General features: G+C 43.5%; 1 protein-coding gene across 1 annotated transcript in view; it reads left to right on the plus strand.

Annotated features, from left to right (window-relative positions):
* Positions 1 to 2,676: 2,676 nt before the first annotated feature.
* The window catches only part of LOC108924874 (MORN repeat-containing protein 1-like), a 29,189-nt gene continuing 5,741 nt past the window's right edge, over positions 2,677 to 26,124 (plus strand). The window contains exons 1-8 of the mRNA XM_018736507.2: positions 2,677 to 2,763; positions 2,900 to 2,971; positions 3,811 to 3,909; positions 5,125 to 5,235; positions 5,418 to 5,508; positions 5,923 to 6,010; positions 10,133 to 10,236; positions 16,214 to 16,407. Of these exons, the coding sequence (XP_018592023.1) occupies positions 2,691 to 2,763; positions 2,900 to 2,971; positions 3,811 to 3,909; positions 5,125 to 5,235; positions 5,418 to 5,508; positions 5,923 to 6,010; positions 10,133 to 10,236; positions 16,214 to 16,407 (832 nt within the window). The 5' untranslated portion in view covers positions 2,677 to 2,690. The remainder of the gene's footprint in view (positions 2,764 to 2,899; positions 2,972 to 3,810; positions 3,910 to 5,124; positions 5,236 to 5,417; positions 5,509 to 5,922; positions 6,011 to 10,132; positions 10,237 to 16,213; positions 16,408 to 26,124) is intronic.

A 26,124-nucleotide genomic window follows, 5' to 3' on the forward strand; every position in this document is an offset into this window, starting at 1 on the left:
GGAGGAAAGTGCAAAATATCATATAGAAATGCAGGCCAGCTGTTCTTCTTTAATAATTTGATTGACATAAGGAAGAAAAAAATAACGAGGACAAACTATGGACGGCTATACTCGCTTTTGCTGAATTTCAGACCGAGCTGAGATTCATGTTTCGAATACATATCGTACACCCACACTCCTGGGCAAATTCTCCTGCCGGTCACTGGATGGTCGTCTTTAGCGCTCTTCCTCCAATATAACGATCCGCCACATGCCTCCGAGGCTTTCCGGGCTCCGTAATCCCCAGAAGCACTAATTACTCTCTCCTCAATCAGCTCCCAGCATGCCGTGCAGCTTTAAACTGACAGGAGAGGCCAAGCGCATTTGGGCGCTGCAATTAGAATTAATGAAGAGGTGCATTGTGGGTCGTTTGTGAGAGCAGGCCTAACACAGCATGTCGTTTAGTTGACCAGCAGCTTCTGCTTGCTTTTGCTTATGTCAGGTATTCAAGAGCAACAGCAACAGTCCTCAGTGGTCTTGACTGGTGCTGGGGGGGGCATGGTTTAGACACGCAAACTCTGTTGGTATTTAAAGTATGTATCGCATGTCTTAGAGGTATGTAGAGAAACGGAACAAAATGCTCCAGCTGAATCTTGCATTTTAATATAATTCCGCCATGTGTTTTTAACAAAATCCAGTTTATTTAGCTAATATGATCATTGAACTTTGGTTAAAAAAAAAATGTAAGAAAAAATAAAAACACTTTTTACCCTATGAATACACCCTTTAGCGACATTCCTTTAATATCTCTGTTTTTCTTATTGTTATGCTACTGTGATCATTGCACCTTGGTTAAAAAGATAAGAAATAAAAAAACTTTAACCCTATAAATACACCCCTTATTGACATTTCCTTCAGTATTTCTAAGGTTTTATTAATGTTTCTTATATGCGCTACAGGTGCACATGTTCGCATGTAATAGTGGTTTTGTAGCAGTCAATCACTGCAGCTGAGTCACTTACAGGCCTTAAGGGACCTTCCACTAAAATTAATTTTTCATATGTATTTTTTCCTCTTACGCTGCTGCTTTTCACTCTGTGAACCCTGTAGGAATGGTCATTATTCCTATACAAAATTTTACAATAAACTTGGGTAAATGATTGATTTAGATACCTGATTCCACTTCCCAACTTAGTTCAACCAGTTCAACTTGGGCTTCACTTATTTTTGCACCTGCACTCCTTGTTTGTACTACACACGTGATTTCCGCTAAGCCAGCATATGGAATTCGCCTTTACACGCCTATTACGTCTCATGAGGAACACTGACTCTCCTTCAATAACCGTTTCGTGGTAAAACTAAAGGACACAAGGTATCCAGGTACTTTTAAGCAGTACTGTTTTATGTGCAAGTTTCAGAATCACTCAGCTAAACAATGTCTTTATCTGCACTTTACATCTGTGTATATATTAATTTTTCTTTGCTATATGTCTGAACATATGGATGATGAGGAAGTGGCCACGCTACAACAGCAACATGCATATGAATCTTATGCTGTGAAACAGGAAAAAAATATGCACACACTCAGGCTCTGAGGCACTGCACATTTTTTTTCTTGGTATAACAATAGAGTCGCTCCCTTGGGCCATAAAATTATATGTGATGGATGAAAACAGACATCAAGAGTATAGTTGGACTCCAGCTGTGTGGGTCTTGGCGGGTGGAAATGAATTCTGTCTCTTAATTTGTCATTTGAACTTTTGTTTCGCAACAAGAGGCTTGAGGCACCCCGGACTTGGCGCCAAGGCGTTTCCATGGAAACAGCATCGGTAAACGGAGTCGGCGGAGTGGAGCGGCCGCAGTTCTGCTCTCGCTGCGTTTTGTTCCCCCGACGGACGTCTTCCACGCCGACCCGACAAACCCCAAAGGAGCTTTCCAAACGCACGTCCAGACCTTTGGCTCCGATCTAAAAACAGCCTGATCTCATGAGCCATGGAGGGGCGGCTCAGGTACGTTTCGGTACGACAGCAGCTCTCATGTTTCGGCTACTTTGAGATCAATGTAAGGAAGGAGAACCGTAGTAGAAAATAAGCTCTACAGCTGAAGGATTTCATTGTAAGTGTAGACTGAAACTCCTGCTCTGCCCAAAAGTGTCTTCCTCAGTATGGGGTCCAAACTCGCCCCAGTCACACATAAACACGTCCACCGAATGTCCCATTCACGTACGAGTCCCCACAGCTCTCCACCACCATGTGTCTGTAGATGGGGCCCTCAAATAAAGGGAGCCGGGGCCACATTTTGAACCAGCAACCCTACTGGTGACACATCCGCATGAGGTGTAAAAATAAGAGGAAACACATCATGAGATGCAACCAAAGCCCTGTCACATACCACACCTACCCTACAATGGATAGATAGATAGATAGATAGATAGATAGATAGATAGATAGATAGATAGATAGATAGAGTTTGCATCTGTGGGCTAATTCCAGCTGAAATAATAAAATTTTAATATCATTTAAATCCCCCCCCCCCCCCTACATACAGTACGTGACTAGGTCGAACTCCCGTCGCCAACGTTCACCTTCCGACGTCGCGACAACTACGCGCGCCGCCGTGTCCCCGCTGCGAGGTTTCCCAGGAAAAGCGAGCGTTCCGCGCCGTTTCCACGGCGACGCGCGCGTTGCCAGGGACGCGGCGCCGCGCGGAAGATGGCGGCGGACAGGCGCGAGGGAAGGGAGAGCCGCCAGTACTCGGGAGGAGTGCGGAACCTGCTGCGCGACGGTGCTGCTCCTCACTGCGGGGCATCGATTTTACCTGATGTCTTATTAATAATAGTACACACACGTGTGTGTGTGTGTGTGTGTGTGTGTGTGTGTGTGTGTGTGTGAGTGAACTCTGCTCTCCTGCTGCGTTCCAGGGTTCGGAGTCTACGTGTATCCCAACAGCTTCTTCCGTTACGAAGGCCAGTGGAGGATGGGCAAAAAACATGGTATTTCGTTTATTGTAATCTGCATTACCAGTATTTACACTCTTTTTGCTCACTCTTCAGTCTGAGTTGTGATCACGTGGCCATCGGTGAATCCTTTTGTCTATTGTATCTTAACCCAGAAACAATGTTGAATGTATCATTTTGCGAGGGGGCGGGGTATTCATATGAATATATAATTTATACATACGCAAGCACACACCAAACTTTTAGTACCTAGTGTCTAACATCTACACACTTCTTTCATTTTTTTTGTGCAAATCCTGATTATTCTAATAAATTTACCTATGTTATTATTGTTATTATTATTATTATTACTACTACACTATTTGTTCGCAGAAATTGTCCACTTAGTCGCTAGAACACAAAAAAACATACCTCATTTCTTACATATTAATAGGAATAATAAGTATGAATGTGTTTCATTTTAATTGGTTACTGTTGAGCATATTGTTATTTTTAGTGCACATGTTATTTTGAGTCTTTTTTATAATTTAATAATTTTTCTAATTTATAATGTAGAAAAAAAATGCAAAGCATCATTGACATTTAACACAGTGAGGAACACACTCCGTTTTAATATTAAATTTGATATTTAATATCAAATATTGAATGTTGCTCTCTTGGGATTGCAGCAGTGCCCCCCTCGCAGATTTTTACCTTTCTGTACCTGTGTGTACCTGTGAAAATGATTGTTACACTCACACTGTAAGTCACTTTGGAAAAAAGTGTCAGCTAAATGAATAAATGTAAATGTACATACCTGTGCTGATGATACCTGTGGGTACCTGTGTGTACCTGCGTGTGGCTAAATGTGTGTCCCGCGCTCGCCTTCCTGGCAGGACGAGGCAAGTTCATCATGAAGGATGGGAGTTTCTACGAGGGGGACTTTGTCGACGGGGAGATCGAAGGGAACGGCGTTCGCTACTGGGCCCGAACAGGTAAACTCTGGGGGTCTCCGTTGACGGATGAAGACTTCCAGTCTCCTCCCGGTGGACTGTCTTCAAACGAAGCATTCCACGTAAACCAAACAGTCATGGCAGAAATAGCCATTTCACTTCTAATGCATAAACTTTCTTCTTCTTCTTCTTCTTCTTCTTCTTCTTCTTCTTCTTCTTCTTCTTCTTATTATTATTATTATTATTATTATTATTATTATTATTATTATTATTAGTGGGTAGAGCCTGCTGCTATTAATCACACTGTAGCTAGGTTTCAATCCCTTGATCAAGGTTATTTAGACTGAAATGCCGACAGTAAAAATAACCCAGCTGTATAAATGGGTAAATCAGTGCAAGTAGCTTAGTTTACAATTTTATCAGTGTGCATCAACTTAGAGAAAGTGTTATGTAAATGTGTAATAATTATGAGGTGCGGGGGCGCGGTGGCGCAGTGGGTTGGGCCGCAGTCCTGCTTTCTGGTGGGTCTGGGGTTTGAGTCCCGCTTGGGGTGCCTTGTGACGGACTGGCGTCCCGTCCTGGGTGTGTCCCCCTCCCCTTCCGGCCTTACGCCCTGTGTTACCGGGTAGGCTCCGGTTCCCTGTGACCCCGTATGGGACAAGTGGTTCTGAGAATGTGTGTGTGTGTGTGTGTGTGTGTCTGTGTGTAATAATAATTATGAGTTTTGTGTTGTCTTAGGGGGCGCGGGGGCGCAGTGGGTTGGACCGGGTCCTGCTCTCCAGTGGGTCTGGGGTTCGAGTCCCACTTGGGGTGTCTTGCAATGGACTGGCGTCCCGTCCTGGGTGTGTCCCCTCCCCCTCTGGCCCTATACCCTGTGTTGCTGGGTTAGGCTCCGGTTCCCTGTGACCCCGTATGGGACAAGCGGTTCAGAAAATGTGTGTGTGTAGTCTTAATATTACATTGTTTGGTTAGCAGACACTTTATCCTGGCACCAGTATTCAATGTACTGTCCTAAAGTAATTAACATTCCTCTATATTTAACAGATCCAGATGAACAGTATATTATTTGATTTTCCTAATTTTTCTTTTTTTTAAAGGGCCAGTTATTAAGTGAGATCTTAAAGAATGGTCACTTTCACAGTGTTATACGTGATAACTAGGTTAGATTTAATTTTATATTTAATTTAGGAAGCCCTAAAATGAATATATTATGGGCCAGAACTGTGAGCAAAGAGTGTGTGTTTAACATTCGTCCAGGGGACTCGTACTCGGGCCAGTTCCACTGCGGCGAGCTGCACGGCTTCGGCGTCATGGAGTATGGGAGTGGACACAGGTACGAGGGACAGTTTTCCTACGGCCTGAGAGAAGGTACACTTGTGTACACCGTCTCATTATTATTATTATTATTATTATTCAGTATTCTGATGGTATCGTAGTCAATTTATTAAGGTTTTATAATGAAAAATGCTGTACAGTCCAGAATATAAATATAGAAATGTGCTCTTTTCCATATTGCTATGAACTATATCCATTTTTCTGTCCATCTCCAGGTCATGGGGTGCTGTCAGATAAGGTGGGGCACAGGTACGAGGGGTCGTTTCATGAAAACAAGAAACACGGAGAAGGAAAGATGAAATTTAGGTAAAAAGATAAAACCCATGTACCAATACCATTAAAAAAATAATGAAATAATACCTATAACAGTGCGGTGGCGCAGTGGGTTGGACCGCAGTCCTGCTCTCCCGTGAGTCTGGGGTTCGAGTCCCGCTTGGGGTGCCTTGCGACGGACTGGCGTCCCGTCCTGGGTGTGTCCCCTCCCCCTCTGGCCTTACGCCCTGTGTTACCGGGTAGGCTCCGGTTCCCCGTGACCCCGTATGGGACAAGCGGTTCTGAAAATGTGTGTGTGTGTACCTATAACAGTAGTAATGTTGATTGGTGGGCACTATGTAATGCATTTCTATTTGTTTTATTAATGCATACATACAATGTGGATGTTAATATCCAAATAGTGCACCCCCCCGATGGACACAAAGCATGTTCTTCACTTTTTCATAGGAACGGAGATCGCTATGAAGGAGACTGGCTCTTAGACCAGAGACAAGGTCATGGGGTCATGCGCTATAGAGACGGGTCAGTCTATGAGGTTTGTGGACATATTTTATTCCTTCTTGGCTGAGGTTAGTTTTGCCAGTTTGTAACAGAATTTTATTTTAGAAAACCTTAACATTGTCATTTACGTCTTTTTTTTTTTGCACCACGTGTGCGTTAGAGACTTTTTTATAAATGTGTTAGAGATGATGGGGGTGCGGGCTGGGTCCTGCTCGGGGTGCCTTGCGATGGACTGGCGTCCTGTCCTGGGTGTGTCCCCTCCCCCCTCCAGCCTTGCGCCCTGTGTTGCCGGGTTAGGCTCCGGTTCCCCGTGACCCCGTATGGGACAAGCGGTTTCAGACTGTGTGCAAGAGGTGTTTTTACATTTATATAGGTAGGTAAGAGTCAAACCTCACCGCTGGGTGGCGCTGTTGCATCGTGATACATATGTGTCACGCTAAAGGGGGGGGGGGGGGGGGGGGGGGGGGGCAGTTACCAAAATTCACACACATTGGGAATATGAGTATGATAATGGAAACGTTATTACATAGCAACGGTACTATTGTTATGACCATTATGTTTTTTTTTAAATCTTAAAATACTACAAAATCTCCATGGATACGGAAAGTACACGAGGCAAAGAAATGGATTAAGAGCAATTCAGACGTTATTTTTCTTTCCTATTTTATACCTTAAGAGGACTTTTTTCATAAGCTCACAATTTTAGGTATGTATTGTATTCTAGGTAAAAATACAATAAATCAATAATTGTAATATTTCTTAGTAATTCTTTCTGAGTTCTTGAGAAATAATTAGACAAATACGACAGTGATGTTGCCTTAATAAGCTTAATAGTTTGATAGAATATCAAAGCAGCCGTGTGTCACTGTATAACAATCAGTTTTTTTGTACTACTGATTAAAGTGAGTCACGCTTATAAATTATAATTTCAACGAATAACAATCCCTTTAAATGAATAACATTGAGTTTTATATTCAGTAGCTCCAAAGATATGTATCTGAGTGTCGAATCACAGACTAATAAATATTACCTTAATTTATTTAGCTGATAATTTTCTGCAGAGCAATTTACAATTATTTACCCATTTATATAACTGGGTAATTTTACTGGAGCAATCTAAGCTAAGTACCTTGCTCAAGGGTACTACAGGCAGAGGTGCGGATTGAATCTACAATTTTTGGACCCAAAGGCAGCGGCTCTAAATACTACACTACCAGTTGTCCCACAGCTGTCCGCTGTAATAGATGAAATGTTTATCAGCATATTAGATTTAGGGTTTTTGGGCTACATTTTATACAGTGCCGTGAAAAAGTATTTGGTTGCAGTCATTGCAGCTAAAGGTGACATCGCCAAGTATTAAGTGTAAGGGAGCTATTACTTTTTCCACACGGTCCCAGTTGGTGTTGGATAGCCTTGTTCATTAAGTGAAATTATTTTTTTAATTATTTATGGTCAGTGATGTGATTAACGTATATTTAATAATATGTATTGTTTGGGGACTGGAAAACGTTCAGTGTCAAAAATTTGCAACAGCAGAAATGAGGAGGGCGCTAATACTTTTTCACGGCGCTCCCGGTTGGAACAAGAGCAGCTCCAGGAAGTGAGAGCTCTTTTGGTGCCTTGACTTGTAATGTGATGCTTAATGTCTAAACATTTTTTTACTTTTCATTTTTGGCCCCATGGTGTTCGTAACCTGCTTGCACAGCCAGTGTGTTTCCGCATCTCTGCGATACGGTTATTTACAGGAGAAGGCCAGTTTGACGGCAGGCACTCGTTTCGAGCTTGGCCCGCAGGACCTGACCGCTGATGGACTCATGATTGGCAGGGAGGCTGTGGCACGCACAGCTGTTTGCGGAGGGGAGGGGGCGCATCGATCCGGACCGTTCCGAACTCCACCCTCCTCGGAGCAGATGGATCGGCGCCCTCGGTGGGGCTGAGCGTGGTGAACGTGGAGGGAGAGCGTCCGCGAACCCGGTGACCTTTTCAGACATCCGGTCAAGGTTTCCTGCCTCAGGACCACAGCGGTGCTCGTTGGCCTCAAAACCCCACGGTCCTGAACGATTCACAGACGTGATGTGAAGATGCGAAACTATAACCGATCCTGATAGTCGGACGCTCTTAAGGAAATCACTGTGATACTGTAATTTAATTAAAGACTGAGTGATTAACAAAGATTTAACCGTAATAAATGGAGTCAAAATGTTAAGTTTTCTAGAATTTTCTTTGGCTTTGTCTCATCTGTCGATGGCAAAAATCTATTGAACTAGAGTACATCTCTAGACAGGGGGGTAGTACCGTAGTACAGTACCTATGGAAGAAATGTGTGGAAATGCTTGAGAAGGAGCCTGCTGTTGTACCCCTTGAGTGACCCAGGTGGCGTAATGGTTAAAGCTGCTGCCTTTGGGCTTCAAAGACCCAGACTTGAGCCCCACTTCCTCCTGTAGTACCCTTGACCGAGGTACTTACTGAGTTGATTATGTAAAAATTATCCTGCTGTATAAATGGATAAATCACTATAAATCGCTATATGCTAAATGTTGTAAGTCGTTTTGGAGTAAAGTGCCAGGAAAATGAATAAAACATGAAAAATCAGCATTGATGTGGGTGTTTTCAGAGCACCCGTGGGGCAGATGTGTTGTGGAGCTGGACGCCCCCGCCCCCCGTGGCCCCATCAAGGCGTCGCGCAGAGCTACTACCCTTCTTAGCCTCTTTTAAAAAATGAAATAAATAAAAGTACTTTTTCACACCTAGAATTTTAAAGTGGAGATGAAAGTGAATATAAGACATGTTTCCAATCGAGTGCTGATTTGCAGAAAGAGAAGAGTCGTGACCGCGTTTGGAAGCAGCCCCCCTCCCCTCAACCCTGCACCGTGGTCCTGCCGATGCTGTCAGGATTGTAAATTCAAACGGTCTTTGTGATCCTTTTCAAGTGCCGGCAGAGGGCGTTGAGCCCAGAACCAGCTGATTGTGTTTGACCTCCCTTTTCTTAAGCACCTTCCGTTTCTCAGCTCTCGGTGGCCCCTCACACCAGGGCCCCGGGGGCCCAAAATCAGCCACAGTGGTGCACTGGAAGGCGGTCATTGGGCGGGGGGGACAGAACAAAACAAAAGTGACTGGGAACAAACAGGTGATTCAGGCTGTATGCTGTTTAGTCACCATCAGGTTATAGTGTCCCGACCCGCCGAGTGAGTTGTTGGTTCAGGACGGACACAGATTAGGACCGGCAGAAGACAGGTCAACGGGTTTGATCATGTGTCTCGTCGCATTCACACAGGGACGTTAGTTATTGGCCCCTGTTTGCACGTTGATCCCTCCAATCATGTTATATATATAAGTCATGAATCCTCTGTGGCTCAGCAGTGTGAGCTGGATGTCTCTGATCATCACACACCGTGCCAGTACGGTTGTGCAGGTGGCATAGTGGTTAGGGTCCTTCCTTTGCAAACAAAAGACCTGGGTTTGAATCCCACCTTCAGCTGTAGTACTTTTGATTGTGGTACTTACCTGGACGTAATACAGTAAAAACTGCTGTAAGGGTTTTGACTCGTGTTTATGTAGCCAGCCAATAGGTGGCAGTAAAGAGCACGGAACGGAGGTGTGGGACCGTCTTAATTCAACTCATTTCCATAAAGTTTACAGCTCCTCTCTGGTGTTCGTGTTAGACTGGGAGATGACACATTGCACATGATTACTTTCAATTTTAATGTGGCTCAAAGTTAATTAAATACACACAAGCTGGAGCCTAACCTGGCAACACAGGGCGAAGGGCTGGAGGGGGAGGGGACACACCCAGGACGGGACGCCAGTCCGTCGCAAAGCACCCCAAGCGGGGCTCGAACCCAAGACCCACCCGAGAGCAGGACCCGGCCCAACCCACTGCGCCATCGCACCCCCTTCAAGTAAATAAAATATTCAAACAAAAAGTTTTGTAAAGTGTGGTCTTATGTCTTGTAGCTATATCCAAGACTTTTACAGGAACTAATGGGTAAATCATTAAGCTAAATTAATACATGTAAAATTGGTGACTTCCATTCTTTTTTTTTTCCAAGTTTCTAATGAATTTTAGTGAGTTTATTATGAGTTTCTTTTGAGTCGACTCAGTATGTGTAGTTAAGAAATGCTAGTCTGCATCTGAGCAGAGCTGAACTACTAACAGGGTCAATGGAGGAACAACTTGTTCAACGGTCAGGGAAAAATGACCCAGAGCTCCGGCGTCGTCTACGAGGGCCTGTGGATGAATGGGAGGCCGTGCTGTGAGTGGTTTTTCTATTCTTTGGCTTAATATTTGCTCAGCAGAAGTACGGTCGTGCCGCTTAACGACGTTTCGCTAAACGACTGACCACATATGCAACGGCGGTCCCATAAAATTTTAACGGAGCTGAAAAATTCTTATCGACTGGCGATGTTGTGCTACGACGTTACGACGGCCACGATGTTGCTAATCGATAAGAATTTTTCTTTCACTTTTTTGTGGTGGTGCTGGTGTGAACAAATCTACTGCGCTGCCAGCCCTATCAAAGTATAGCACATACAATTATGTAGAGTACGGAATACTTGATAATGATAGTAAACACCTTTTACTGGTTTATGTTTTTATTATACTGTATGGGTGGTCCCCGATTTATAATGGTGTTACGTTCCGCGAAACCCATCATAAGTCGAAAATATCGCAAGTCAAAAATGCATCTAATACACCTAATACACACCTCTGCGTGACAGATTTGGGAGGAAAAAATTCAAAATTCGAAATACTGTTTCTACTGAATGTCTATCGCCAGCTCACCATCGTGAAGTCGAAAAAATCGTAAGTCGAACCATCGTAAATCGGGGACCACCTTTACACTTTACTTTACACTCCTAATTTTTCAAATGGTTGACTTGCTGATTTTAAGAAATGTCTACTTTCCTGTTTAATTGCGTGTTCATAATCTGTTTTCTGAAATGTATGTTTGCAGCTGAGCGCACGCGTCCTGTGTTTAGGCAGCCGGCAGATAGATGGCAGTAAAGAGCCCAGAACGGGACGGTGCGACCGCCTTAATTCAACTCACTTCCACGGTGTTTACAGCTCGTCTCTGGTGTTCCTGAGTGTTGCCGTTAGGCTGGGCGAAGACGCATCGCACACGTTTATGGAATTAATCTGTCAGCAATCTGCACTGAGTCAGAGTTTGTTGAGACAACGTACTTCTATTTTCAGTTTTCATTTTTACTTTCAACTTTAATGTGGCACAAAATTAATAAAATATTAAAATAAGGAGTCTTGTAAACCATTGTCTTATTTCTTATAACCATATCTGAGACTTCTACAAAAACTAAACTGTAAATAATTATTTGCATAGTTCTCAGTACTTTTTTCCATCGATACCCTGAAATATGATAAATGAAAAAATATACTTCGTGTGTGTGCGCGCGCGCATGGTGCAGTCTATAAATTCTAAGACTGGCTGCTGTGTGAGGCTGTAAGCTCTCAATAATAAGAGCACAGCAGCCAATCATAGAAGTTATTGAGTGTAGCACTATATACATAGCACATAATATTGTATTTATACATTTTTACATGAATTTGAATACATTTTTTTACATATGTTTATTTAGTAAATGAGAAAAAGTTTTCACTCCCCCCGCATTCATTTGTACTCCTGCAGTGTGTGAACCCTGCAATCAGATATTGAAAAGCAGCTCCACTGGTGCCCGTGAAATACTCTGATGTTTATTAATAATACCGCGAGCGCTGGTATGAAAAGCGCATTGGGACATACAGTAGACAATGTTTTCTGCGAACCGACTGATGTTTCAAACGAGACACTGTGTCCCGCGTGAGCACTGCAGGCAAAGACGCCGGGATACACCTTGGCAGTGACCCGGACACCACCCCCTCCTCTTGCCAGCCCCCCGAACCCCCGTCATTTATTGATGACTGCAGATGCAGCTGCATAGTAATTGCGCTGTGCGGCGCGGCGCGGGCTCGCCGAGCGCACAGGGGAGCTTCCTCCTGCATTATTGATGGTTCCCGGGGGAGGCATGAAAGCGTGCCCGTGCACCGAGAGAAGAAGTGGGCAGGAGGGGGGTGGGTGCTTTAGCACATTCCTCAACGCGCCGTCGCTTCCAGAGGCTTCCACTGGCAAAGCCAGACGGGCCGCGGAGAGGCTGTTGAGCCGAGACCCTGACAGGTGTGGGAATGGCTCGACTGAGCGAAAGCCGCCCCCCCATCCCCCATCCTTGGGGACGACATTATCTGCTGCCTGAGCTGGTTGAGCGTGGCGGAGGCAGGCTGGGTGGGGGCAGCTGCGGGATCCACAGACGGGGGGGGGGGGGGGGGGGGTGAGGTGGCCTACCGGAGTATTATTTTATCCAAACGACACGCTGATTTATTTTATAGACAGAGCCCTGACGGGGTGTAAAGTGCGCTGATGGAAAACTCCCGCTGTTTTGACATCTTCTGACTGTGTCCTGCCTCAATCCAGAGCTCTCGTTTCCACACACCTTGATTCATTTCTTGCTTTACTGTTATTTTTCTGCCCCCCCCCCCGCTTTGTATATTCGTTTCTCTACCTGGTGCCGTAGCTACACCGTCAGACGCCGGTTTTATGCCACGGTGAGGAAATGAAGGTGGTAGATGGGGGTGCGGGTTGTGCTGAACGCATTCCAAGGCTTTGCATATGCGATCCTTATGGGGGTCTTTATGAAAGAGAATGCGGGCCGTCTGACAGCCATATTCACATGATACGTGTTGAAGCCCAGCAGCGCACACATCGCTCAGCATGACCAGTTTGGAGGACCTCTTGTTCCGTTCAAGCACTCTGCGTTCTTATGGTCCGTAAAGGCTCCCTCGTAGACATGTTAGGAGGTCAGTAGGGCTGTCCGAAATATGTCCTTAGAAATATAATCATATAAACGATTAACTAGGAAATTGTGCAATCAAGATTTGATCAAAACGTTAAATAAATTGAAATAAATATGTATTGTAATGAATATATACACACACACACATTTTCAGAACCGCTTGTCCCATACGGGGTCACGGAGCCCAACCCGGCAACACAGGGCGTAAGGCCGGAGGGGGAGGGGACACACCCAGGACGGGACGCCAGTCCGTCGCAAGGCACCCCAAGCGGGACTCGAACCCCAGACCCACCGGAGAGCAGGACTGCGGTCCAACCCACTGCGCCACCGCACCCCCTTTAATGAATATATATTTTTATTTAATTACATTTTTATTTGTTAGAGCACCATGGCGGCACAGCAAGTAGTGCTGCTGCCTCACAGCACCTGGGTGGTGCGAGAGGATATGGGTTCAATCCCCACTCAGTCTGTCTGGAGTTTGCATATATTTCCCGTGTCTGTGGGGGTTTCCTTCAGGTGCTCTGGTTTCCTCCCACAGTCCAAAGACATGCTGTTCAGGTTCCCCCACAGTGTGTGAGTGACAGAGAGTGTGTTGCACTGATATATGGATGAGTGACGCAGTGTAAGTAGTGTATCTAGCAGTGTAAGTCACTGCCGTGAATAAGGTGTGTGGGCTGATAACACTACGTAGAGTTCATTGGAACTCTCTTTGGAGAGAAGTGTCTGCTAAATGAATGTCATATTTTGTCAGTCCTTCTGACTTTGTCAAAACCTCAAGTAGGAAGCTGTAAAATATCATGTCAGTCCACACATTGGTTCATACTACTGTTGTATTTGTTACTAACTCTGTCACACCTTTTTCGGTGTGGGGTCAATGTGCTTAAGTCATAAGAGACCATGTTGTTCCAAAGGTGTTCATTAATGTGCCCAAGTTAGCAAGAAGCTAGAACTATATACAATATTTACAGAGTCCACAATATCCATTTGTCATCAGGACACAGCATGTACATTTACCCCTCTGCTTTTCTAGAGTGATACACAGTTTTACTGATTTACTGATTGATCGATTGATTGATTGATTGATAATTGTGATTTTTTTTTTTTTTTTTTTTTTATAGGAAGATCTGAACCATTTTCTCCAAAAAAAAGGGGGAGTGAATGATAAAGACATGAACTCAGTAAAAGTGATCTACAGATGTCCAGTTACAATGAAACACAGTTTCCCTTTTATTTCCCTTTGTCATTTTTATAAAAATACAGTGATTGATGAAAGCCAGTTCATGACACATTTCTGGAGTAATTTGTTTTCCCATGTTCCTGAGTATGGGCCGCCCAAGAACAGGCAATATTAAGATTTTCTCTCTCTCTCTCTCTCTCTCTCTCTCTCTCTCTCTCTCGGCAGGTTTAGAGACAATGCAGTTGGGTAAGCAGTGAACTAGTGAAACGCAAACAGTGTGTATGACAGACATACTAGGGAGAGTAGGGTGTAAATGTTTGCGTATGATATAAAAAGTATGTGTGCCCATAAACTTGTAGAATGAATAAGTTTTCTCCTGACCCCTAACAGGGACTGCTTCATTAAATCATTATCCCTTCATTTGGTAATTTACACTGTTCGTATATGAAACTGCTTACATTGATTAATCTGTTTATACAGCTGGGTGATTTTTGCTGTATCAACTCGGGGTAAGTAGCTCAATTTAGAGTCCAACAACAGGGTAAAGAATCTGAACCTTTCCTAACCACTTTTCAACCCCCCCCCCCCCCCCATGTACCTTTGTTCTGTATTGTTCAGCTGGTGCATCCTGCATGGAGATCGAGGAAGGTGACATGCTGGAGGTTCCTGAAGGATTTCCATTCAGTTAAAGGACCATAGGTGAGCTCTGAAACATCATTCATCTGCATTCACATTCATTTTGTGCTTCTCTCCAAAGCGATGTAAATCTCAAGGAACAAGACAGTCTATTAAATCAACAGAAGTGGAGACTTGAATGCAGACATGTGATTCTAGAGTACAGTCAATTTTTCCACATGCCATGGTATAAACCAGTATGCATCACACAAGTAGCTGCGTATAGGATCTTTTTAAATTACTAATCATAGTGCACATTTGCGATCAGGGGAGGAGTGAGTTCTGAGACCTTTTTCATATGCTGAGAGGGTTTCAGCAGTTCTGAGTGACAGGGGAGGTCATTCCTCCACATTCATTGGAGTCAGACCTGAAAAGCTTTGTACTTTTGAATTTGGACCTCTTGTTTGTGAAACTTCTTCACGAAGAAATATGATGAAAGATGCAGAGAAAACACATTTGCACTTACAATTATACAATTACTACACACACTGTCTGAAACCACTTGCCTCAAGTGGGGTCGTGGTGAACCGGAGCCTAACACAGGGTGCAAGGCTGGAGGGGGAGGGGCTCACACCCAGGGTGAGATGCCATTCCGTCGCAAGGCACCCCAAGCAGGACTTGAACCCCAGACCTGCCAGAGAGTGAGACCTGGCCAAGCCTGCGTGCCATCACACACCCCCCCACAATTAATATTTAAATTTTTAAAACATTCACTGGGCTCCTGTGAAAGAAAACGGAACCTCATCCCTCCAATTTAATTTCGCAACAGCATCTTCCAATGTCTACATAGTGTTATCAGCCCACACATTTTATTCACCAAGGGGAGTTTGCTAGATACACTACTTACACTGGGTCAGTCATCCATACATCAGTGGAACTCACACACTATGGGTGACTTAGTTTCTAAACTACCTGAACAGCATGTTTTTGCAATGTGGGAGGAAACCAGAGCACCTGGCAGAAATCTACACAGACATGGGGAGAACATGCAAACTCCACATCCGTGGGGATCAAACCAACATCCTCTTGCACCACCCAGGCACTGAGACAGCAGCACTACTTGCTTTGCTACCCTAAGCCTCGAGCTAACACCTTTTTGGTGTCACCACTTCCTTGACCACCAGGATACCGCCTAATGAATGAAAGCCATTATTATTATTGTAAGTAACACTTCTCAGACCCTTATCTGTAGCACTTTACACCATTTGACTCTATATGCGCTAGGTAGTTTTCACTGGAGTAATTGAGAATAAGTACCCTGATCGAGGGTACTACAGCCGGAGTAAAGAGCGAACCAGCAACCCTGGGGTTAAATATCCGGATCTTTAACCACTGCCCTACCTCGTTCCGGTTCCAGAATCATTAAACCGTAAAACATCCTCAAAGTCCTTTAACTTCCACTTTGTTAAATAAACAGCTACTTGTACAGTTAGCTGGTGTCGATGACTAAAGGATGGGTTGGGGGGGGTGAGAGTTGGTGACTGGGAGTTTTCCAGGATTTCACAAGACATTGAAATGTCAGTTCTTCCCTCTCCTTATGCGCAGCGGGTTCGAGGTTATTAGCTACCCTTTGATGGAGAGAGCCTTTGAAAGCAACGGCCCCAGAAGCGCGGCCCCCCTCGCCGCGGCCAAATCCGGCTTTGCGCGGGCAGACTCGCCAGTCCCCGAGGGGCAGCCGGGGTCTGGAGGAGGATCAGACGGCACGGGGCTCGGAAGGGGCACCCCCAGCTACCTGGATGGTGAGCGCAGATAATCACAGCACAGATTTGTCATGCCCATCTGCTTAAAGATCCCCGTGTTATTTGTACTCCCCCCCCCCCACCCTCCCCCTTACACCCCAATGCTAATAAGGGAGGCACATTGGTCCAACAGCCGGAGATCAAAGCGCTCTCCGAATTAACAAGGCCGCCCTCGAAAAGATGCCCGGATAGCGCAGCACCTCCGCCGAAAGACAGCGAAATCTCTTCGCCTTTGTTCTTATCTTGAAACCGAAAAGCGCTTTGAGTGCTCCTTGGCCCTCGCGCCCACACGTCTCGCAGGCACATATCTGCTGGTTGGCGGCACTCGAAGGTGGCAAGAGGAGGAGATTGGATTATTATAATAGGATGCCTGATGAGTGTCCAGTGGAGGGAATAAAAGCAGGTGCTGCTGTAACCCGTTCATATTAAAATGAAAGGTGTGTCCCGCAGCAGCCTCTCGGGTGGATGTGTTGGTGTACGAGATCGCAACGGCGATTTCAGACAGCGCAGAAGTTGAGCTCATCCTAATGGACGTACACCGAGTATGGGGTTGTTTGGCCCACAAGGAGCAATGCGATGCAGGTGTCAAGAGATTTTATTGCTCACCTTCAACGTCAGTAAGAGCATACGCACTTACTGCTGATGTGGACCATCTCTTCATCCATCTATCCACTCATCCGTTAATAGCTGCATGTCTGGTGCAGGAATGCAATTATCCAAAGTCTATCCTGGAAAGAGGGGGCATGAGGCAAGGCTACACCCTGGATGGGACACCAGTCCATTGTGGTTCATGACTGCAAAACTGACAATGAAGACACATGCGGAACAGAGGAAAATGGGAAGTGTGTGCAAAGGGGGGTGGGGTCCCTTTCAGTTTCGCTATTGCAATAATGTAAGCTCAGAAAAAAGGGTATAATACAATCCAGACAATGGCCTTTAATAACTTGAACCCATATTTTAAGTCGGCGATTATCCTGTATCATATGCATATTCGGTGTCCTGCTAGTGTAAAGTGGCATAATGTGACCATGATGACCATGGATACTTTTTCCAAATACTGGAAAGGATTTTGGGATCAGTGGGTGGGGTTTCCAACAGTTTGCCAAGTAGGCGCCAGGTACCGGTACCGGGGTGTGGATCGTACAGACTGGATCAGAACTGGTGTCCTCTGCGTGGGTCGGGGGTATCCTCACCTTTCATTCCCAAGAGTTTAATCCACCGTGTGAATTCCCACAGGTCACTCTTTGAGGTCCTTTCACATTTTGCATTTTTAAATACAAACCTACAGCTGCTCTCTGCCGTGGCAGAGAATAATTGATCTCCATCTTATTTAAACGCCTTGTATTTAATTGCGTTCCGCAAAAGCGGTAGGTATCGTTCCGAATCAAAGGAACGGAAGCCACTTTTTCAACCTCGGCCATTAATCTCCTTGCAATCGCTAAAAACGAGGAAACGGGAGCGTGTCGGGGCCTGAAGCACATTCCCCGTGCTGCCTTGTTGAGCTTTTGTTTTATTCGCAGTGATTTTGACTGAGCGGGGAGCGTATGTCTGAACCCGTCTGTTGGGCGCGGTACCCGAGGGCGAAGTGTCGCTCTGTGGGGGAGGGGTGCCTCGCCATCACCAGGTATCCCGCCATCGGCTTTCCGAGTAAACGCTGGGCGTCCGGACCCTCTGCGTCGAGGGCCACGCTGAAGATTCGGAGACGATGGCAGCGTTTCGGTTGACCCATATTAGAATATTTTTGAAAAAATGTGGAAAATTGTATTTTGCAACCAGCAGAAAAGTGCGAAGGGCCCGGTTTCTAAAAACGATTTGTGATTCAGTAATTAGTGAAACGCCTCACGTCTTAGTGACCCTTCTACGTGTCTCACCATTATGCAGTGTGACGTCGTTTGATTTTGGTCTAATTTCCTAGACTCTTCCCCACCCGCCCCCAAGCAAATTAGGGCCACAACACAAATATAAAGTATGCAGTTTTAAGACAAACCAGGTGGAACCAAGTTGTTGCTCCTGATACCAGCAGAGGCACACAGTGCTCTCTAAGTACTTCGTTTGATGGTAATTTTTACTATTAATCTCTTGATTGCAGGACTCGTGCTTCTTACTTTCCTGTAATTTACTTGTCTGTATTTGCTTTTCATTGCATAAATCTTGTAAGACCTGTTTATTTTCAAAATATTTGCCGTCTTCATTTTATACCTGCCCACAACATCACCAGAGCGTTTCTGAAAATATGATTTTCAGTAGTAGGAGTAGTACTAATAATAGTGATAATTTACATAGCATCTTTCATATAAATTTTGCAGCTCAAATTGCTTTAAAGAGGGAAAAATAAAGTTAATCTCAGCAATCTAAAGGAACACCGTTACATAACTTTTCGTACGTTTCCTGTCCGTTTCTTTGGGGATGCTTAATATTTGACTATTTCAATAAATCCCTTTTGTATGTACATCTATCATTGCAATCTGCCTCTGGCAAATGCATTGTCAATAAAATTAATAATAATCATCCTCATTACTTCAGAAGGTTAGTGTGATGATATGAGTATGATGAGTTCTTAAGGAAACTTTAACTTAAAATCAGTTAATTTTATTGTTCTGGTGAAGAATGTTTTTGAAATTGTCAAATGCCTGGTAGGTGAACTTCTTACGATAACATGGTAATTGAATTAACAATTAAATTAATCCAATCAAGGTTCAAAAGCACCTGTATTGCAATGCAACTTGCAATTAAAATGTTATACTTGTGTGCTTATTATATCTTAAGTTATACTTAACTATAATTTATAAGATATAGCATCAGTTATAGTATACTACTGTATACTGTAAGTATAATGTTAAAAATCTTATTTTTTAAATATACAGCATAACGTGTTTTTTAAACATTTGTCCTCTTGCGGCTGGTATTTACTGTATGCGAAGTCTTCAAAAACGTATTTGATGTGATGATGAGAGTAATAAGCGGTGGTGTTTTAGAGTGCGTGAGATTGTAGGGGAAGGACAGATAGGAACAGACGGATGCGATTGTGATCAATGCCACGTTTCACTCATTTAAATACCAGTAACTTGCTGTCAGGTTAAACTCGCATTAGACTGAAATCTCCCCTTTTTTGCGGAGTTTGCGATGACTGGACCTGTCACTGACTGTTATCACGCTTGAAACTGTTACCTCCGCAGCTCTGCGGCGTGATAAATATTTCATATTGTCCTCCATTAAGGAGAAAATAAGCACATCACTTTGAAAAGATGAAAGAGGCTCTTTTGCCTCTGTCTAAAATGTTTGTGATGGTGTACGTGGAGGGGGTCGATTCATCGTATCATAGTCCTGATGACAGCTTTTTTTCTGAAAATAGTTTGTGAAATGTATGATTTTTCAAGAACTTTATGTAGTTTGTGCCTTTCTGTCAAAAAGGCAGTTTTGAATACTTACATATTTTTTCAATGGCCATCGGAATGTGTAACGTAGTACTTGTTAGACAGTGCACAAGTTCAGCGAAATGTGTGAAGTCTTCAGACAGAATTGCACTTTCAAACCACTTTTGCTGTGATAAAGTTGTAGCAAAATATTCTGACAGACTAGGAAATGTCCCCGGATTACGAACGAGTTCTGTTCTTAAGTCCGTCTTTAAATCGGATTTGTACGTAAATCAGAACAATTGTAAATTGTAATAATTATAAATGTTGCAGTTGCATTTAGTATAATAGAGACATAGAAAGACATCAATGTTAGTACAGTATTTATAACAGAGAGAGGAAGAGTGTGTGTGTAGATATAGAAAAACATTGAAGAAACTTTAACGTTTGCTTTTCCGATGTCCGCTGGCGTTTCACTTTTTCCGATCACTTTATTATTTATTATTTCCACTTTAGTTTGTCGTGATTGTCTTCCTTTCCTTTGGCGCATCGTCCGTCACTTGCATCACATTTGCGCTTTGGTGCCGTGGTTACGAGGGTAAAAACAAAAAATTAAAGCCAAATACAGTAACGCACGAGACACTGGTAACGGCAACGTGGTCCGACTGAAAAGAAAGAAATCTTTGTTCTACCTCGGGTTAATGTGCCCAGGAACCACTGTAGATGCATAATGTTTTGATGCGTGTCGCAAAGTGGCAGCCGTTTGTTACTACGAATCGTTGTATGTAACTCAAATTTTTAAAATAGTAGTCTTTACAGGGAGGTGGTTTGTAACTATGAGTTGTACGTAAGTCTGACGTTCATAACCCGGGGAATGCCTGTACGTTTTGTCAATGTGCTCTAGGTTCTGTAGACATTTTTTATTCCCGTGTCTGTTAACTGACCCTTTTACATCAAATGAGGTTTTTATGTTCCGTTAACCTACGCCAGTAATAAAATTCTTGCCATGAGGAGAAATTTGCATCCAGTGAATTTCCATTATGTCAACTAAAATTTAACACGCCAACAAAAAAGGTGTTTTACCTACATATTGTCTAATACTGGTGAAAAATATTATTTCTAGATTCTTTTAATGTTTTATTTTTATTCATTGCCAGTAGCTATTTGTTCAGTACACTGGCTGTTTGAGTCAGATGTTGATATTTTAAACATGTTCTGAATACCAGTCAAAGAAACAACTACGGTGTTTATTCCGTTAAAGGAAATCTTGTATGAGCAACGGAGGAAAATCGTGACTTTTTAAAGTACCTATTGCCTTGTTCTGTTTTTTAAAACTGGTTATTTTAACCTGTTGTAATGACCCGCGTTACTGTTTTAGGAGGGAAACTGGTTAAATGTAAATGGTTGCATTATGGGAAAAATGTGGCATGTGGGTGTATAACCACTGGGAGAAATGATGGGATGACGTGTGTTTCTCAGTGTGTGGGAGAGAGCCTAGGGGGCGCTAAGCAGGCTGGGAAAGCTGGCTGTAGGCACAAGCTCTGAAGGAAACGGGGTCCTTGGACCGAGAGCATTATTTCCCCAATGCTGGCGTTCTAACAAACCGTTCGTCATGAACGTTGCCTCTTCGCCCCATCCAAACCCACAGCGCTGAACATCACACTGTTCCTGGACAGCTTTTGTTATAAGCTGTATGGCTTTCATTTTGAAGAAGTGCTTCACTGGTGAGTGTTCTACTTTTCCTTTTTTAAGTTAAACACATTTGCTACTAAAAGGCACCTTTCTGCACCAGGATGTTTAACTTTTTTTTTTTTTTAAAAAATGCTCCCTTTGACTCACTTTAAACTTGAGTTTTTGAACCCGGGGGATGCTACTACAGCACACAGCAGAGACGGGTGCAGTCTCTGTGAATTCAAACAGTACTGCAAACACACTCACAAAAGGAAACACGCAGGAAAACTATCTTACCTCTTAGACTGCTCTTCTGATCTATTATCTTTATTTTTACCGAGCTGTCCTGATATCCTGATATGCATGCCAACTGCAATTCCCACAGAGGGTCTGCTTCGCTGAAATAACGCACTAGACTGTCGGCTTTCTTTTCTTAATCATTTTGTCTGCACTTTTTATAATTCTTTCCCTCATTGTACTGTTTTATACCTGTGTCCAAGGTAGCCTGAATGCCACCCAGTGATTGCATTGTACTGGACTGAATTGTTCTTTATTTCAACTATCCACCTGCTGTATGAGTAAAATGAGCACTTAACAGGGAAAAAATACCACTACGCTGAATAACTGACCCTTTGTACGTAAAACGGAATGTATTTTCATAAGCTGTAGCAGAGATTATTCATTGTAATATGAGTGCCTCTACCCTCAGGAACAACCTGTCCATCACACATACATTATTGACGCTCGCTAGAACCTTCCATGTTCTGTGTATTCTGCTCATAGCTTCTCTCCTCATCCCATCACCTCGTGTTTTCTGTCAAAGATGCCCCGGGGGGGTTCTATATTCTCGCTCCAGTGGCAGGTATCAGCTCTCATGCAGACTCAAAGCCAGAATGGAGACACTCAGTCAGCCCCCTTAGCTCATACCATGGTATTAGACTGCTACGTTAATATTTACATTTATTTATTTAGCAGATGCTTTTCTGCAAAGCAACTTCCAATGAACTCTGTGTAGTGTTATGAGCCCACACACCTTATTCACCGTGGTGACTTACACTGCTAGATACACTACTTACACTGGGTCACTCATCCATACATCAGTGGAACACAATCTCTGTGTCACTCACGCACTATGGGGGAACCTGAACAGCATGTCTTTGGACTGCGGGAGGAAACCAGGGCACCCAGAGGAAACCCACACAGAGACAGGGAGAACATGCTAACTCCACAGAGACTGAACGGGGATTGACCCCATGCCCTCTCGCACCACCCGTGCACTGTGACACAGCAGCGCTATTCACCGTGCCACTGTGCCATCCTGTCTGTAATGATATATCTGAAAATCTGCAATAATTGTGCCCACGAATTTGCAATAGATAAGGTTGTGTTACAGGTTTAAAGCTGTAGGATCAAACATGCATTTATCTCTTGATACAGTTCTTCAGGCCTTCCCTTACTTTGCTTTAGTGCACATCTCTCAACATGGCACCTGAAAGGGGCAGCAGGTGCAGGATGGCTACAGTGTTGGCCAGTCTCCACCAGGAGGCGCGCTTGCAGCAAGTGTTGCATCGCTGGCATGCTGCTGTGGTCCTTCTCGTGCTGTGCTTACCAGCAAAAACAGTCCTTTGCCTATCCAGAAGAAGCAATGGTTCATTTGAATTATATGTCGAGTTTTTCCAAGAGGAGTGAATTTCTACATGTAGATATATGTTGATAACCGGAAGCAGGTTGGTCCCTGGAAAACAAAAACGGAGCAAAGGTTTTAGCGTGACACCTTTTTCAGTAGGCTACTAAGTAGGCCTCTTTCACTCGTTCTTTGGTAGGAGTAGCTTCTTTAGTCGGGAGAAGCTGCTTTGTAAAAGCAAAATCTTCAGAATTTCAAAACTGAGGAATGAATTTATGGATGGCGCTGTTGGGGTAAAGAGCGAAAGTTGGACTTTATGTAAATGTACACGCATATGTATATTTGAACTGGGAATGTGTATGTCGGAGTAGCAAGTTCAGGGATGGAGGAGTTCCTTTCTTCTAAAACTAGTTAAGGTCATCCGGTCCGCCGGGGCAGCCGTCTATTCCATAGCTATTTAAAACTTTTCCCTCCTTTCTGGGGCAATATTGACGGTTCCATCTGACAAGCATTCCCAGCTGTCCTTGGATTTGAGGGAGATTTTCGCAAGCACACGAGGATTTCCCAGCTTAAAATTCATCGCCTTGCATTTCTAAGAGAATTCCCAATTGAAACCGGGGGGGGGGGGGGGCCTTCTTTTTCATTTTCCTTTTTGCATTTAACCCTTGTACCAGTCACGTCTAATTTATTTTATTTCTGCAGAATGTGATGACTAGGCTAAGTGTATTGATATGTAAAAATGCGTTGCACAACTGTATTATAAAGATTAAGCCCAGTTCAGTTCAGCACCACCTGTGACAAGCGAGAACAAGCACATTGCGGAACTCGTATTTAATAAGTAACAGACTGGCTGCTCAACTTGCAAATGCAAGGCGTTTTAATATTTTTAAGTAAATTTTGCGACAGTGACTGAAAACGAAAATACGTTGTGTCCGTACACTCCTATTCAGAGCCGGTTGTCAGCTATTCTATCCCAAAAATATGAGTAATGGTCCTCATCTTGTTTGGGTGAGTTTTGCTGCCATCTACAGGTTGGCAGTGTAATCACAGGTTGCCAGTGCCCTAGAAACATTCTAGAAAAGGGATAAAGAAGACGTAGTTAAACACTAATAAACTGAAAAATGTGTTTTTGAACATTCCTAACTTGACCTTTCATGACACATTACCAGTGTGCTATGTTTGACACTGTTCTTTTATCCTTGTATTTTATTCTTGAACTGTACTGTGTACTACTTACCATAGGAAGCAAAAAAGCTTAGTTTTTGAATTTTGGAAAAAAAAAAGTTTTTTCTAAAGTTTTTAAATGGTTTTGCTAGTCCATCCTGCAAACTCCTGCCGACCCATCTAGAGTCTTAGCCGCTTCTTTCCCTGCAGCCCTGTATAAAGGCAGAGGCCTTTTTTTTTGCATTCAAATGGTGCCACACTTTGATCTGTGACAGCTTGGGCAGGAGGGCTTGTGGGAGTCAGCGGGGTGACTTCTCAGCGGTCACGGCCTGAAAAGCGGTTGTTGCAGGCGAGCGGTCGCTGAGCAGGAAGTCTGAACGACTGGGTGGTTTTTGAAGGGATGAGTTGACCCGTCCCTGCATTTTGTACATTGAGAAACTGGGAAACTCTGCAGCATCCTTAATCACAATACATTATTTATCACCATCTCTTCTTACTAGTCTCTTCCTGTTTTGTGAGAGTCCTGCAGTGTGCAGTAGATAAATTTATTCTTGTATAGTATGTCTTTTAAAATATATAGTTTTATTCTGTTCATTAAATTACAGGTCTAATTTAAAAAATTTTTTAAAAATTATTTAAAAAAAAAAATACAGTACTGGTGCCTCTGCTGTACACCTGCATAGGGGGAAGAAACAGGGCTCACCCTCCTCCCCCCCCCCCCCCGTTTTTCTGAAGGTTTTCCCAGGTGCTCTGGTTTCCTCCCACAGTCCAAAGACATACATTTCAGGTGAACCGGTGCCTCTAAATTGCCTGTTGTACAGTGCATATATTTCATGTGTGGATTTATGGACTGGCATCCTATCCAAGGTGACCCCTGCCTCATATCCTGTGCCTCTGGGACAGACTCTGGACCACCATCATTGGATTGGCGGTTAATGCAGACAGATGGATCTCGCACAAAAATAATATTTATTTAACCGTGAGACTTACACATCAGAAGAAAAGTGCGTTACGTGCACCTGCAGCAGATAAGTGCCGCTTTGTCTCCTCACAAACGTCACCGGCTTTTGTTTTCAGGAGACGCTGTATTTGGACCCGAAATCTGTGCTGGATTTAATTTCTGCCTTCTACAAATAATTTATTTTCTGATCTCAGTATAAACACCTGCTGCACAGATTGCCAAGAAAAGGCCCATTTTACTTACAGAAACCCAACAAGCTGTCCTACTGCGTTCAACATGTGGAACGGCTGATGAAATTGCGGCGTCTTGTTGGTTTTGCTCCTCAGAGCTCGGAAATAAAGCTACGTTGCATTTTCAGTGTACAACCCACCAACTTCTCAATTTATGACACAACTGGTCCGGAAGTCTGTTCATAATTTGTTTTGTTCGTATATCCAAAGTCGCATTTACCACTGAGCCACAATCAATAAAAATAACAATTAGGATAGGTTAAAACCTTGGCTATCACTATAATAAATAATGTTGTAAAACAGTTTGCATATTTAAAAATGCGGAAATGGCACAGGGCAAAAACCTTTATTTAGTGCAGATTGTTGACGGATTCCTCCCACGGACGATTTCCAACCATTGCGGTGAAATGTTTAATTGTATCTTTTGCGAAGTTTTGAGCCTGCTAATTTTACAATCCTGAGATATTTCAACTCTACTGTCGTGTGTCAAAATCAGCGTGAGCCCGTGTCTTATTTATATTACACTGATGCATTTGGCAGGTGCTTTTCTAGAAAGATTAGATTGCTATATTTTCTATTTGTTACATTTATGTATTCCATATTTTATGTTAAAGTTTTATTTATATAATGAATTAATATTTCTATTTTATATTTTTAAAGTATTTTAAGGCTCTGGAATGCAATGAAAAGATCTTACATTTTTTTCTAAGCACA

Source organism: Scleropages formosus, chromosome 2, assembly GCF_900964775.1.
Source record: "Scleropages formosus chromosome 2, fSclFor1.1, whole genome shotgun sequence".
Lineage (NCBI taxonomy): Eukaryota > Metazoa > Chordata > Actinopteri > Osteoglossiformes > Osteoglossidae > Scleropages > Scleropages formosus.